This window comes from Antechinus flavipes, chromosome 3 (assembly GCF_016432865.1).
Source record: "Antechinus flavipes isolate AdamAnt ecotype Samford, QLD, Australia chromosome 3, AdamAnt_v2, whole genome shotgun sequence".
In the NCBI taxonomy this organism is placed as follows: Eukaryota; Metazoa; Chordata; class Mammalia; order Dasyuromorphia; family Dasyuridae; genus Antechinus; species Antechinus flavipes.
The window spans coordinates 157,124,129-157,140,223 of record NC_067400.1 but is presented as its reverse complement, the minus strand read 5'-3'; the positions used below and the strand labels follow the sequence as shown (position 1 = coordinate 157,140,223).

Genomic DNA, 16,095 nt, shown 5'->3' with positions numbered 1-16,095 from the left:
TGTATTTTAATTCTTTGATACCAAGTAGATAGGTATTGCCAAGGAGATCTAAATCATGATGCAATATGGGATGTTAATGATTTATTCTCAAAGACAGCATTATTCACTTCACCCATTGAATATAATCTTTACATTACTCTCTATTTCCTATAGAACAAACTCCCATCTCCTTTAACTGATATTTAAGACACTTAACAATATATTCTTCATCCACCTCTCTAAACTTTCTTCTCACTAATGCCCTACTCAAAACCAAATTGTTTTACTTTTTTACAAAGTATCATACAAATTCCCACCTGGATATCTTTGCTCTCATTCTCCTGGCCTCTCCCTCATCTCAATTTATTTATATTCTAGCCTTCCATCAAGTTAAGTTTAAATATTGTTTCCTCCATTGGTCTTCCTGGATTACCTTGTCCTTAGTGATCACTCCCTACTCTCAGATTCAACCTTCTCATTTTCCAGATGAAGAAGAAACTAAGATTGAGGTTAGGTGACTTACTCAGCATCACAATTTTGGTACATGCCTGAGATAGAATTTAAAAAAATAACCGAGTTCAAATTCTAAGCCTAGGACTATATCCACTTCACTAGAAAAGACCTTAGAGGTTAATAACGATTCCTTTGATTTTGCAAATCAAAGTGAAGTCCAGAAATTAAGTGACTTGACTAAAATAGCAAAAGAATTTGAAACTGCATATACTTTGTTATGTGTCTTTTATGTGTATTTCCTCTCTCTATAATCAAGCTTCAAGCCTCACAAGGACAGGTACTATTTTATATTTTTTTTATATTCACTCCCTACATGTAAAATAGGCATTGACCATATTAGCACTGAAATTTCATATGAATTAGTGAGTAACAAACATATTTAAGTTTATGATTTTAACTATTTGATATCTGCCATCAAAATACTACCATCGCCTGAGGTCTAACACTTTCCGCTGCTTAATGTCTTCAAGAGTAGAATACTGAGGACACTCCTTGTTATGTTTTCCCTTTTTTTCTGAAGTCTTTTTTTTGGAAACTTGTTTCTTCACATTGCCTGAAAAAGGAAATCTTGGAATTACTAACTACTTCATATAATGTTCAAATTACAATCACTTGCAAATGTACAGTAAAATCTAAGAGGGATTTTGACAAAATTATTAAAAATGATACCCTCAAGCATATTTAAATAACTATTTTAATTCTTGGAATGTACTTTTGCTATAAAAAGAAATTTCTAGCTGAAATATTAAAAATGTATCTTTTTCAGAGCATCATATTTCTGTCACTTGGCTTATAAATTATCTACCAAACTTTACTCACATCTGGAAAGTGAGATAACAATATGGAAGAATAATTAAGTAGTCTTTTAAAAATAATTTCATTCACATGACCATAACATTATATTTTGTAATAAAACCATTAAAAGCACTAAGTTAATACTGAAAAATTATACCATATTTGAAACTTCAGAACACAGACTTTTAAAAATAATTACATATACACAGTGTTTAAAAACATCAATGGCTCCAGGACTAGAGCCAAAAACATCTGTAACCTTTACAGAGACAATGAAATCGTAATTTCTTTGAAATTTCACTAAATTAATTATAATAACAGACATTTATACTCCACTCTAAAGATTACAAAGCACTTTACAAACAATATTTCATTTGGGCCTTATAATAACTTGTGAGTTATGTATAACAGATATTATTGTCTCCGTTTTATTAATGAGAACCCTGAGATTGAAAGAAGATCCATGATTTACTTACATATGCTCACAAAATTAGCATCAGAAACAGGTTATGAACTTAGGTCTTCTGGAGTGCAAGCTTAGTACTTTATGTATTTATTTAAAAATAAGTAAATTGAAATGATTGACTAGATTAAATATTTTAAAATATTTGGTTACATCTTGTGTTTTTCTTTAAATAAAATATGCATTATTTTATTGATATGAATTAACTAAAAACTAGTACTTTCTCTTATCATGAGTCTTTTCAAGAGTTTATGAGTACAGCAAGTACAGAACAAGGATTGCACTAGAGATTTTAAGAGATTTCTAGTATAGAATTTTCTCCATTAATTTAGATCAGCAGCTCATGTTTATCTTCAGTATTTAGAAAAATCTAATATGTAGTTATATAGTTAATGTGTAACAGAGGATATAAATCTAAGGCTTCATGACTACATAATTCTACCCCTCATGCTACATCTTTCATTTTTGTTAGCAATCCTGAAATGTAAATATTCAGCTATGTTATAAGAGAAATACCAGTAAAACACTGGGCATCTACTTTAATCCATATTAGCAAACTTGCTCTACATTGTAACCATCCATAATGCAGCCATCTATTGAGTAATATCATATATTTTATTGTTAAAAAGGGAATTTCATTATTCTAGATGAAATTCTGTGGCAATGAAAACTTTAAGTATAGAAACATATTTTCCCCTTGAATCACTTCTTCTGATCCTTCTCTGATACAATCTAATTTTTCATAGGACTTAACCACTTCTGGCAAAACATTATCAAAGCTTCTTATGCCAAACAGGATACTTAGCTCCCTGATTTCTTGATTCCTTCATATGAAAAAAAGTGGGCAATGAATTACATCAGTTCCAAGGTCCCTTTCACTCATCATAGCCTAGATTCAAAGAATGTTTTCCCCCCTTTTAGCTGTGAGACTTGGTTTCCAGAACAAAGTTAAGAAAACCTATCTCCTGCCAAGCTTCCTGGATTTCTAAGTCACTTTAAGTGACACTTTAAGTCACTTAAAAAATGGATCTGGGACCTGACAAGAAAGAGATCTGAAACTCAAGCTCAGGGTTGTACAAAGCCAATCTCACCCCAACTCCCCTAATCATAGCTCAAATAGCTTATATAATTGTTAGCGTTCATCTGTTCATTCTCTCTCTTGCTTAGCATTTAACTCCTATAATTCTAATAAGATATATGTCTATCATACATTACAAATATGCATGTGCCATGAAAACCAAGCATTCTAACTTAATAGTAAGCAAGCTCAAAGCCTCAATCTCATTTAGTGGTGTAGAAGGCAGATCATTTAGCTTACTAGATATTCTTAGGGTGCAATTGGGGTAGAGGACTGTGGGAGAAAAGATGTATAAAGTTTACCACAAGCTAATCCCAAGAACATATCATCTCTACTTTCCTCCCTCCACCTGTATCACTCACTCCCAACCCAACCACCTGACTACTGAAGAAAGGAAGAAGGAACTGAGGCATTTATAAATCACTTTAAGATTTAGAAACACTTTTCCCAAAATAACTATCAGGTTGGTAGACCTTCGCCACTGGTTTTCAGAGTGAAGTGAGACATTTCATTTAACTTCCTTAGTCCCAGTTTGATCATTTGTACCCTGATCATAAAACTATATATTCTATACATCACCCCCATTATCAATATATGTAAAGCTCTGTGAAAATAAACATATAATACAGAGGGTGGTGTTATACAAAATTGTATATTCCTGAATGTACAAAGGAAATACATCAACGAAGTACACTGATTCTTTTAAAAAGGTATTAACTTTAAGTTATCAAAATAGTACACAGAGCTGCTTCCAAAATAAAATAGAGAGGCTTATTTTTTTTAAGTTACAATTTTAATCTTTGTAACTGGGGGAAAGAAATATTTAAACCATTTATTTCTCTAAGTATGTGCTCACTAAAAGCCAGCATTTTTTTTTAAATTGAATTCCTTACCTGATTTATTTTTCAAGTTTGCTGTCACTCCATTAAATTCAGACTTATCGATTTCCCAGGCAAGTGGCAGCTTGCCAAAACTATTAGATAAGCTTTCCAAGTTACTATCTTCATTGTAGAGGATCTCTGAGGAACTAGTTGGGATACCAATGTATCTGGCTGAATTATTTCCAACAGTTACAGAAGTGCTATTGGTAAGGCAAGAAGAAAGAGTAGAATTTGGAGTTTTATAGATTGAGGTTGCCTGGTTGAGAAAGGCATAATCTGAACAAATGGCATAGATTTTTTCCCGAGTATGAGTCACTGGACAACTCCATGGATAACGACCATCTCCACCAGAACCCAGTGGTGTTGTTGGGGCATCGGTGGAGCAGAAGGATTTGACAGTAACTTTCAAATTCTGCTCTGGAGACTTTCTTTCAGGCTTATGGTCACTGTTTGCAGAATCATTTGATCTTTCTGTGTCTGCAATGTTAGGCATTGAATGAAATGGCAAAATGTTGTTTCCAGAAAGACTTCTTACAACTTCAACAGCCCTACAGCATCCTCCAAAGATTTACATGGGGTTATCTGGAACACCTAAATAAAGGGGAAGGAATAAAGAGAAACAGATCAGCAAGCAAACACATGCCCCAAAGAAAAATGAAATGTTAATTAGTAAATGATATTCGACTCTTGTTATAAATGGCCTCTGAAGCAATAGGCAACCATTGTTTATATTACTTTAAAATGAAGCATATCTTTTGAAACTCAATCAACAAATATTTATTAAGTGCTTACTATGTGACAATCATTGTGCTAGGTGGCAGGAAATTATTAACTTTGTTTTTTTGAAGGTGAGGTGCTATACAAACTCAAAATATATAAGATGAAGTTCACATTACTTTACTAAAAAGTCTCAATCATCAAAATATAAATAACCTATATAGAAATCTGTCACCTATTGAGAAGTCATCTTAACAGTTTAAGAAGAGGGGTGGTTTTCAAGTCCAGACAGGTTACCTTTGGAAGAAAATGAAGAAAAGTTTAAACAAGTAATTGAATAAAAGATTTGGGAATTGGAGATGGAGAAAATGTATAACAGAGAACCTCCGGTGAACACAATCAAAAGTAGCTCTAGGAAAAAAAAACCTTGCTCTATAGGGGACACACAACTTCAGAGCACAGACTTTCAAATGACTTAATCCCTGTTCTACCATTCTTTGATGTTTCCAACTCTTGACAAAACAGGTAGCTCCTTCATCCATTTCCTTATTTATAGAAACACCGAATGTTGGAGGTAAAAGGAACCTGACCAGTCATGTAGTCTAACTCCCATCCCAATCCTAAGTAGAAAGAAAAATGTTTTTATGAAATTTATCAAAACATATAGAAAATAACAAGTATTTAAAGGATTAATGAAATCTACTGAGAGGCCAAAAAGTAAAGTGAAACTAGTATGGACCCAGAATAAGAAAACCTGAGTTCCTGAATCTTCCCCTTACTAGCTGTAGGCCCTTGAGCAAACTGCTTATTTACTGGACTAGGTGGGTAGAATGGCAGGTGAAAGTGGGGGGTGGGAGAGAAGCAAATACCTATTTTCAGACTAAGAACTTTCTAACAAAATTCATTCATTATACAAACACATATACCTATATGAGATCTCATTTTTAAATGATTCCAAAACCCATTCTACTATTTAATTATATCCAATGGAAGAGAATTAATCCACTTTAAACCCATCACAGTGAATTTTAAAACTACTTTCTTACCTTAGCATTTCTTAAGCAAATATGTTGTTATTGTTTTGAAGTAAATTTTGATTTCATTTGTACAGGAACTCTATGGAATTTACTTCTACTGAAACAGATCAGACTTATTCTGTATCTTATAGTCTTAGAGAGCTATCTTATACACAAAAAAGTTAAGAAAAGTCAACAATCATGTATTAAAAGTCTAATATTTGGAATTATGTAAAGAGTGATTAAAATGCCATTAACTTTTGATTCAGAGATTCCACTTCAAGGCCCATGGTCAAAAGAGATCAATGACAAAAATAAAGACCATTATATATACCAAAATATTCTCAGTAGCAATTTTTGCAGTAGCAAAGAAATAAAATAATAAATAGCCATCAATTGGAGAATAGCCTTGCAAAGAGTATTTCATGAACATAACATTACTGTAAAAAAAAATCAAAACTGAATACTAGGAAATTATAATTACCAATCTTGATCCCAAATAAGATATATAAGAAACTTCTTTGCAGAGTTTGGAATCCATGGGTATGGAATACTGCCTAAAATAATATCAAACTTTTTAAAAATATGCTTATATTTTTATATAAATTTATATATATATATATTTTATATATATAAAAATATGATTATAGTTTTGCTGAACTTTTTTTTCTTCTCATTACATATTGTAAAGGATGGTTCACATGTAATGGGATACATTAGCATATATGTGATGTTTCATCAATAATGATTTTTAAAATCTCATATACAATAATAGCAACTTTTGTTTACATTTATATACTAATTACAGAGAAAAATTTTCTACCACAGACAGATCCAAATCAGAAACTCCACTGGTCAGTTCCCTATCCAATGACCAGAAGTTTGCTATGGTGGTTAGCTATGATAGTTAGCCATGAGAACTAGTTAGCAATGGAACTACAGGTACTCTGGTCCAATAAGTAAAAAAGATAATAATTTTCTCTGTGCCCTAAAACACTGTAATATATTTTTTCATCAGGGTCAAATAATTCATATGTAAGCAAATGTTGTGACATGGGAGCCACCTGCCAGTAGCTGCTAGATGTCTAACCCAGACCTGTAGTATGGATCTCTTCACATGAGAAGATGATGATAATACAAGGAGACTGAGAGGCAGTTGCTGTTCTCTGACCTTTCTCCTGAGAGGCCCATGAATTGTCTGACCTCTCTCCTCTTCCTTCTGCCTCCAAATTATTTCATTCCAATCTCACTTAAGTATAAGAAACAGTTTTGTAATAATTAGAGCTCTATAAAAATCTCAAACAGATGCCCATGGTGCCCATCCCTAGAGACCTTCAATTAGAAGTATACTAATCATTGGTGAGGATATTGGAGAAAAGATTCCTGTTGATGTTTGGTTGGACAAGATGGTTCCTGAGGTGCCTTCTAATTGAGCTTGGATGCTCAATATTTGCCTTGTTCATTGACAGCTCCAATACACTTGGGGAAGTGTATTAAATACCAATCTTCTCGTGTTTGTACTTGTTACCAGCTCTGGACTAGCAGGAAAAAGATGAAAATTCTGGTTTATCTAAGATTTAAATATTATGTATAGAGTTCTATTATCCATGCGGTTCTCGTTCTCCTTTATTACAAATAATATAAAATCAACTGTGAGATTAAATCTTTAGGTAAATATATAAATGTACATACATATACACATATACAAGCATAAACAAAGACATGTATTTATTTATATATACATATATGTACATATGTATTTAAACAACTTTTTCTTGTAATTTGAAGTCTAAAAGAAAGCAATCTAGAAGACAAGGAGGTCAGTCTTTTATCTCTTTCCTAACATTGTTATGCTGTTCAAGTAACATAATGCTTTATTTTCCTGATATTAAAATTTCCTTGATTAAATGTCAGAAAGAAAAAATAACTTGCCCAGTTCATTGATGGAAGACTTTCTAAGACTTATTACATATTTCTCTTTCTTCTCAAATTAATCTATTGAACATAATTGAAACTTTTCTTCACCATTCATTTAAGGTCATACATTTAAGTATCAAGTGTTGTACAATAATATAAAATTGTGATTCTTTCAGGGGCTACTGAAGTATGTAGAATAACTTGCTATATATGAACATATAATTTGTCTGTTTTTATAATATTCAATATCTTTCCTCATTCTCAATTAAAGAACAATTATGATTTTTCCTGATCCCCCAGGTCTTGGTAGTCTCCCTCCAAAAGTAGAATTATGCTACTTAGAAGTAAATTTTTTTCAACTATACATAAAATCCAAATCAGATACTCTAATTCTTGTATTTAATATTAGCATTTTTTTGTATATTGTTTACCCCCAGTATAGAGTGTTTCCTTAAAGGAATAGGTGTTTTAATTATTATCTTTGTATCCTCTTTAACCAATATAGTACCTTGAACATAACTGGCATTAATAGATACTGAATGAATTAATTAATTAATCATGTAATAATTTCCATTCTGATATCTCTAGAAGCACCTCCTAATTTTCTGTTTGAAATCTGACAAAGACTATGAAAACAAATAACTAAACTTCTTCAAATTATACCTAAAATAAGAATAAAGTGTTTCTTATAGCGAAGTCAGAAAACTTAGGTTCAAATCCTGGATCTGATAAATGACTAGCTCTGGGAGCATGTCACCTAACTTCTATGACCTTCAATTTCTTCATGTTTTACATAGTGATAATAATTTCACTACTTACCTAATGGAGTGCTATGGGGGACATTCTTTATAAATAAGAAAGCATTATATAAATGGATTGTTATTATTAACTTCATTATATCTATTTAGGCTTTTTTTCTGAAGCTTCTTCCCTTCTATTTATCAAAGGCACTCCTGACAGATTGCCTGGTTATGTGAGACATTGCCGTTTAAGAGTTAATGAAATGCACCTGAAACCGTGAGCTCAGTTCTGGTTTCTTCTAAAAGAAAGCCCTTCATAATTTATTTATAAACACATTTATAACAAGTGCTCCTCACCTTAGGCATTAGAGTCATTCCTGAAAAGTTGTGTGTAAACTGAACCTCAGATGAATATTTTAAAAGCAGAAATTTACTGTTTAAAAGAATCACATTAAAACCAGTAAAAACAAAAAACACTATACAAAGCAGAAAACCACCTAACTTGTTTGTCCCTGCTGTTTTGTGAGCTGTGATTGTTTGATCTCGATTTTAAAGAGGGAGATGCACTGAGATGCGCTCCAAAAGTCAATATTGACCCCTCAAGCTTTCAGTCGTGTACCAGTTTTTTCATAGGGAGAAAGTGAGGCATTGAGGCAATTAAATGACTTTATCAAGGTCAAATATCCGGTCAACAGCAGAACCAGGACTAGATCGTATATTACCTCTCTCGATAGCTTTAGTCTTATTAGACAACAACGAACCACAGGACTGCACCTAGCCTTCCTCCCCTCCATTCCCCTTCCCCCGTCGGTACACCTCAGTTTTCATCTATCCTTAAAGCCATATTCTTTCTTTCCCCTCCTCCCTCCTAACTCAAAATCCGAGCTCAGGATCTCCAAGAGGAAGCCTGGACTGTCCAGCTGACCTCTAAGGTCTCTTCCAACGCCAGGCTCCTGCTAAGGGGTACATAAGGCAGAAGCATCCTGCTTGCTTGGGGCGCTGTGGGGAGAGGGAGGGGGCCTGAGGACCCGACACTGCTTTCCCTCTCTTTTCCTGCAACTCAGGGACCCTTGGTCCCTTGCTCCTTGGGCTCAGCTCGGAGGCCGGCAGCGGGGGAGGGAAGTGGGGCAGGAGGGTAGGAGACTTAGGGTCATCATTCTCAGACCTTGTCTCCGGGTCGAAGTAGCACCGCGACAGGTCGGGAGAAGCGGGGAGCGACAAGACAGTGTTGCCTGCTGGTCCGGCGGCGGCTAAGGGTTTGCACAGCAGGGCCTCGGTGAGGGAAAGAAGCGAGCTGCTAGAGAGGTACCCCCGGGACCGGCCGCAAGCACGCACGCAAATCACTCACTCACTCACTCACCCCGGGCAGCAGCAGAGCCAGAGCAGCCTCGCGCTTCGAGCCCCGGCTAGCCCGTCTCCCTCCCCTCCGGAGATGTGGTTTCTACCTCCCCGGGGTTGGCTAGGTAAGAGAGGGGGTGGAGAAAGGCACAGCCTGTCAGAGGATGCAGGGATAGACCGCCCTGTCCCCAGCACCGGAAGCTCTGGGCTCCCATCCCAAAAGGGTGGCGGGAGAGCGGGAGGGAGGACGATGTGCGGTCTTTTACCGTGGATTCGCATTTATTTTTTCTGCCAGCTTCTGTGTCCTGGGGGAAAGGTCACAGTAGCTGCCGCAGGAAAGATTGTACGCGTCGTATTCATTTATTCACTAAAGCAAAAATGAATTCTGGCCTTGCTTCGAAGGGGCCGGTTACCCTACTCTCCAATCATGTCTAAAAGCCTAGTGGCAGCCAGAGAGGAGGCGAGAGACAAAAGTAGCAGCCGGTTTCTGGGACTGAGCCTGAAAAGAGACGTGGACAAATGAAATGTAGGAGGCCAGAGCAGACTGGAATGAGGAAAGTCCCCAAAGGGGTTAATAGAACTGAGTAGCATTTATAGTCCTTTCCTCAATTTCTTACTTAAGTAGCTGTAGCAAGCCCAGAATGGGGCAACCGAGATCTTAAAGGGATCGAAGGAACTGTCAGCCATTCAGCAAGCATTTATTAGACCTTTACTATGTGAGAAGCTCTGCGCTATGAAGTTAGGATTGACATGAAGTCTGACATGTCAGACTGCAAAGAATTTTAAATCATGTCCCTTTTCCTGTTTTGAAGTTCATGTTACAATATTAATGACAGAAAGGCTCATTTTATAGGGCAGGCCCTCATGGCTTTTTTTTAAAAGATCCTTTTTTATGGTGCATGAAAGAATAAATAACTGAGGAAAGCAAAGGTTTCATCTTCAAAGCATAATGATTTATTAAGCAATGCAGGCCCAATGGCCTAACAAATTGGGACCAGACTCCCTTCCTCAATTCAGGGCTGATATAGTAGGCAATTGACCAGCATTGCTTCATAAATTGATCTGCTCATAATGTAGGGAATAAGGTTGCTTTATTGGGAAAGCCATTAACAGGAGAGAGCTTGAAAGACTGTATGGCATCTGGAGACCAAGCCTGAGGCAAGCAAGGAGAAGCGAGAGAATTATCTAGTCCTTAAATGGACCTTTTGTTATCCTTAAGGGAGGCCTTTAATGGCCCTGGTGGAATTCTATGCACTTCTTACATTAACAAAAATTATCAAGACCCTATTGTTACTGGATCCAATAAGATCAAGCTATAAATATCAACCACTGAAGTCATTTTTGTCCTAAAAAATAAATTTCTGGTACCCCACTTCTTTGTGAACACCTTTTTGGAAATTTAGCCAGCCAGGCCCACCTTAGAATTCCCCAAAGTTTTAGGTTTGGTGGTGCAATGGAAATGCAAACCATTCCGTTATCTTGGCCCAAAAAAACCAAATGGAGTCACATGTTGTGAAACATGGCCGAACAACATGAAATTTCAAAATATTGGAAAATCAATCAATTGTTCAATTAGCAATTATTTATTAAACACTTATTATATGCCACTTCCCAAGAATGCAGAGACAGAGATTAAATATTAAAGGAAGCAACTGGGTCGTGCAGTGGATATTGTGGTGGGCAGGGAGTCAAGAATACCTGAGTTAAATTTGATCTCAGGGCAATTCATTTAACCTTTTGATGAGATCCTGAGTAACTAGGTGGGATTGATAAGAGAACAACTGAAGTATTTAGGGAATTACTCCCTGAAGCAAGCAGGGAAGGGCACTGATGGGGATCAGTTCAACAATATAGTCCCACCTTTTGTGGAGGTTATGTGGTCCCCCACCTTGTTATGTCCAGTCAGAAATCTGAGTTATGCCAAATCCTTGAGGTTAAATTTCCATTACAAATCTGTCCATGGCTCACACCATCTTTGTTAAACTACTTGTGAGTTATAGCCTGCCAGGCACTCTATCTTCGCAGAGGTGGTTTTCCCATCAGTCTTCCCTCATTCCATTCATCCCTCCCCACCAAGACTCATGTCTTTCTCCTTGTAGCTAACTGTTTTACAGTGCTTAAACTCTTCTATGGATTTAGCCTGACAGTCAAGGGCATACTCTAGCTTCATGATCGGATTTCTCCTGATTAATGTGAGTTTTACTAGGGAACTTGTCTTTCCCATTGTTAATTGTTATATGCTCTCCCAATTCTATTTCATATTTAGCATTTCTAGTGTCTAATGCATCTCTTAATTTTATCTACAATCTCCTCTCCTAAAAAACCCTACCTTTTACCAAAGAGACTGGCCTTTGTGAATTCTTCACATGACTGAACCCCACTATTGAATGCCTGAACCTCAATCTCATCATCTGGGGCTAAACCCAAACATATGATCTGGTGCTCTTAAATTACATCACTTTGTTTGCCTTAATCCATTGGAGAAGGAAATAAATAGCAAAGCACTTCAGTAGCTTTGCCAGGAAAACTCCATGAACAATATAGTCCACAGATCACTGATATGAACAATACATTTGGATTAGGTTTATTCTAAAGATGGGAAGTTTAAATTGGATTTAGTTTGCTGCGAGAATTGTGAAGGTTTAGATTTAAAACAGGTATTTCTTGGGGAGTGGAGACCAGATAATACTTTTCTTGTTTCTTCTTTTCATTCTTTTAATTTTTTTTCATATTTTATTTTTAAGAAAGTTTTTCAACATTTACTTTTATAAGATTCTGATTTCCATTTTCTCTCTCTTTCTCTTCCCCTTTCTTCAAGACAGCAAGCAATATGTCATAGGTTATACATATACAATCATATTAAACATATTTATTATGTTGTAAAAAAAAAAAAAGAATCAGAATGGGGAAGACAACAACAACAATAAAAGGGGAAAATAATATATTTTGATCTGCATTAAGAGTTGGAAAATGAATAGCATTTTCCAACACAAAATCCTTTGGAATTATCTTAGATCATTGTATTGCTGAGAAGGGATAAGTCTATCAAAGTTGATCATCCAAACTGGAAACTGAGTGGATGCTATAATATATAAATGTTATAAAATATTATTGTTCTATAAAAAAACTATCAGTAGTATGATTTCAGAGAGATCTGGAGAGACTTATGTGAACTGATGCTAAGTGAAATGAGCAGAATCAGGAGATCATTGTACATGACAAGATTATACAATGATCAATTCTGATGGACGTAACTCTTTGCAACAATGAGATGATTCAGGACAGTTTCAATGATCTTGTGAAGAGAGCCATCTACACCCGGAGAGAGGACTATGGGAACTGAGTGTGGATCAAACATAGCATTTTTACTTTTTGTTGTTGCTTGCTTTTATTTTTTCTCATTTTCCCCCTTTTTATTTGATTTTTCTTGTGCAGCAAGATAATTGTATAAATATATATGCATATATTAGATCTAACACATATTTTTATCATGTTTAACATATATTGGATTACTTGCCATCTAAAAGAGGGAGTGAAGAGAAAGGAGGGGGGACTTAGAACACAATGTTTTGTAAGGATTAATGTTGAAAAATTATCCATGCATATGTTTTGAAAATAAAAAGCTTTAATAAAAAAATAAAGTTGATCATCTGTACAATATTGCTGTAATTGTGTACATTGTTTGATTCTGCTTATTTCATTCAGCATCAGTTCATCTAAGTTTGCTGATCATTTCTTACGAAACAATAGTGTTACGTTATATTCCTATACCACAATTTGTTCAGCTATTCCCCAAATGATGGCCATTCTCTCAATTTCCATGGTAGTTCACAAAGAGAGCTGCTATAAACATTTTTGTACATGTGGATCCTTTCCCCCTTTTTATGATCTCTTTGGGACACAAGACCAAGTAGTGGTATTGCTAGATCACAGGGTATGCACAATTTAATAGCCCTTTGGATATAGATACAAAATGCTCTCCAGAATGGTTGGATCAGTTCACAACTCTACCAACAATACATTAATGTTCCAATTTTCCCATATCCTTGCTAACATTTATAATTTTCTTTTCTAGTGTGAGGTTTTATCTCAGAGTTGTTTTACCTTGTATTTCTCTAATCAGTAGTGATTTAAAGTATTTTTTTCATATGACCATAGAAGCTTTAACTTCATCTGAAAATTGCCTGTTCATATCCTTTGAGCATTTATCAATTGGAGAGTTACTTGTGTTCTTATAAATTTGGCTCAGTTTTTTACATATCTGAGAAATGAGGTCTTTTCAGAAACACTAGCTGTAAAAATTATATACCAGCTTTCTGCTTCCCTTCGAATTTTGGTTACATTTTGGCTTTTTCTGTGCAAAAATTTTTAATTAGACATAATTAAAATTATTCATCTTGCATTTCATAACATTCTCTATATTCTGTTTCATTATAAAAATCTTCCCTTCTCCATTCATCTGACAGATAAACTATTACTTGCTCTTCTAGTTTGCTCATGGCATCCCCTTCTATGCCTAAATCATGTATCCATTTTGATCTTATCTTGGTATACGATGTCTGATGTTGGTCAATGCTTAGTTTCTGCCATGCTATTTTCTAGTTTTCCCAGTAGTTTTGCCAATGATACTTATCCCAGAAGCTGGAATCTTTGGGTTTATCAAACATCAAATTACTATAATCATTGACTATTGTGCCTTGTGCATCTAATCGTTATCCTTCAGATAACAATTTTCTTGGAATGTCATAGTAGGGATTCTTCTTCAGTTTGTGTTGGACAAAATAGCCTTTAAGGTCCTTTCCAACTCTGATATTCCCAATGGAACAGGCAATATAAGTACTAATGTTATATTTTCTTAGATGAGACATATAGTTTCATTTAAATGAGATCAAAGATTTAAAGATTAATGACATTCATTGTCATCTAGTTTAATAGAGGCTCAAAAAAAATAAAGTGACTTGCCTGTGGTCAAAAGAAGTACTAAATGGCACATCCAGGATTTCACTCACATCCTTTGATTTTAAATACATCACTCTTTCCACTTCATCATGCTTTCAGGGATACCCAGTATGTAAACTCCCTCTTTCAAAGCCAGCCTGTATGTATTTCACAAGTTGCCTGGGAATATTGAGAGCTTAAATGATGAATACATGGTCTCATATCTAATATGTGTCAAAGATAGGACTTGATCTTTCCTGATTCTAACCATCTCTAACAATCATTCCATGCTTTCTAACTAGCAAAATAAAAGTAAAAGAGGAAATAGAGATGCATAGATATCAGGTGATTTGCCTAATATGTAAAGTGGGGACTTGGACCTAGGAATTTATGATTCTAAGTTCATTGTGATTTTTCACTAGACCATGATGCAGTTTTATTTTTTTTAATACTAATTTTGCATTCCCATTTTAAATAGTGAAGAAGGTATTTAGGGAGGCTGCTTAGAAAAACCTGTATGGTATTGGCACATAGTAGGTGCTTAATAAATGTTAGGAATGCCAAATACAGTGCTATATGTGGGATTTAAAGGGACATATGGAAATATATAACAAAGCCTGATTTAATGAAGAGACTGATACCCAAGTGGGAACACAATAATACTCAATGTCATTGTCTCCTTTATATGGGAGAATCAATTACTGTCTTTAAAGTATGCTAACCTCAAAACTCAAACTAGATTCTATGTGGCTTATTTTTTTTTTGTACTTAGCTAGAAACAATATCCTAAAGAAAGCAGCTAAAGGAAAACCTCCATAAAGTCTGATGAATGTAACTATTATCTAGTTTTCTCTAGCATTTCTTCTCTTATCCCCTGAGCTCAAATTACAGGCCTACCTTCTAGGCTACTGTTTAAGAAACAAAGTTAATTATTATATTAAAAAAACAACTTTTTTTTTTTCAATAAACTCTTACAGATTTTACCCTTCTAAAGTAAGTAGCAGTCTGGTACCACTAAGGATTCTTGTTTATTGTGAGGTCTTATAACATGAAGTTAAGTATATAAAGACATACCTTAACCATGATCCCTAGTCTGTATCCAGAGAGAGGGGGCCTGCAGTACACATATTTAAGGCCAACTCTGATCTCTGCTCTTTCCCTTAGTCCCAAACATGTCTAATGGAGATCTCTGGTCACTACAATAGCCCAAGTCAGTCTAGAAATACTACAACTTCCAGAATGCAACCTTTCCTTCCTTCCCTCTCTCAACGTCTCACTCAAATTCTGTCCTATAGGACCCTGGGAACTGAAGTTTCTTTTCCTATCTCCAGAAAAACCCTCTCCTTTCAATACTCACCCCCACACCTTTTTGAGAATAGTAAGGGAAGGGAAAGATATTCATACCCGAAGAGTTCAAGACCTCAGTTAAGAATCATTAAATTTCAAAATGATGCTTTGTTCACCTTTAAATTCTGATCTGTGAAGATAGAGATATCCAGTAAGGTATAAATTTCTGAGAGAATTGAATTTTGGGAAAGCTAACAAGGTTCCTTGTGACTCCAACTACAATGCTTTATATACTGTGTATTAATTACTATGAATGATAATTTTTCATCTCAATGAAAATAGGTAATGTGTTGAATTAATGAAATTTATTCTGATTTCCGCTATTTCATTTACATGAACTACAAATCCCAGAATGCCCCTGAAGCCAAAGCTA

At 35.2% G+C, this 16,095-nt stretch overlaps 1 protein-coding gene across 4 annotated transcripts in view; it reads right to left on the bottom strand.

The window, feature by feature from the left end:
- The window catches only part of BIVM (basic, immunoglobulin-like variable motif containing), a 44,218-nt gene extending 28,668 nt beyond the window's left edge, over window positions 1–15,550 (bottom strand). For 2 of the 4 annotated variants that reach the window (XM_051984156.1, XM_051984159.1), the window contains exons 1-3: window positions 9,460–9,551; window positions 3,722–4,300; window positions 919–1,045 (exon numbers count right to left, since the gene is read on the bottom strand). In XM_051984156.1, the coding sequence (XP_051840116.1) occupies window positions 919–1,045; window positions 3,722–4,202 (608 nt within the window). In that variant the 5' untranslated portion in view covers window positions 4,203–4,300; window positions 9,460–9,551. The other 2 variants (XM_051984157.1, XM_051984158.1) reach the window with 2 other exon arrangements.
- Between the last annotated feature and the right edge of the window lie 545 nt (window positions 15,551–16,095).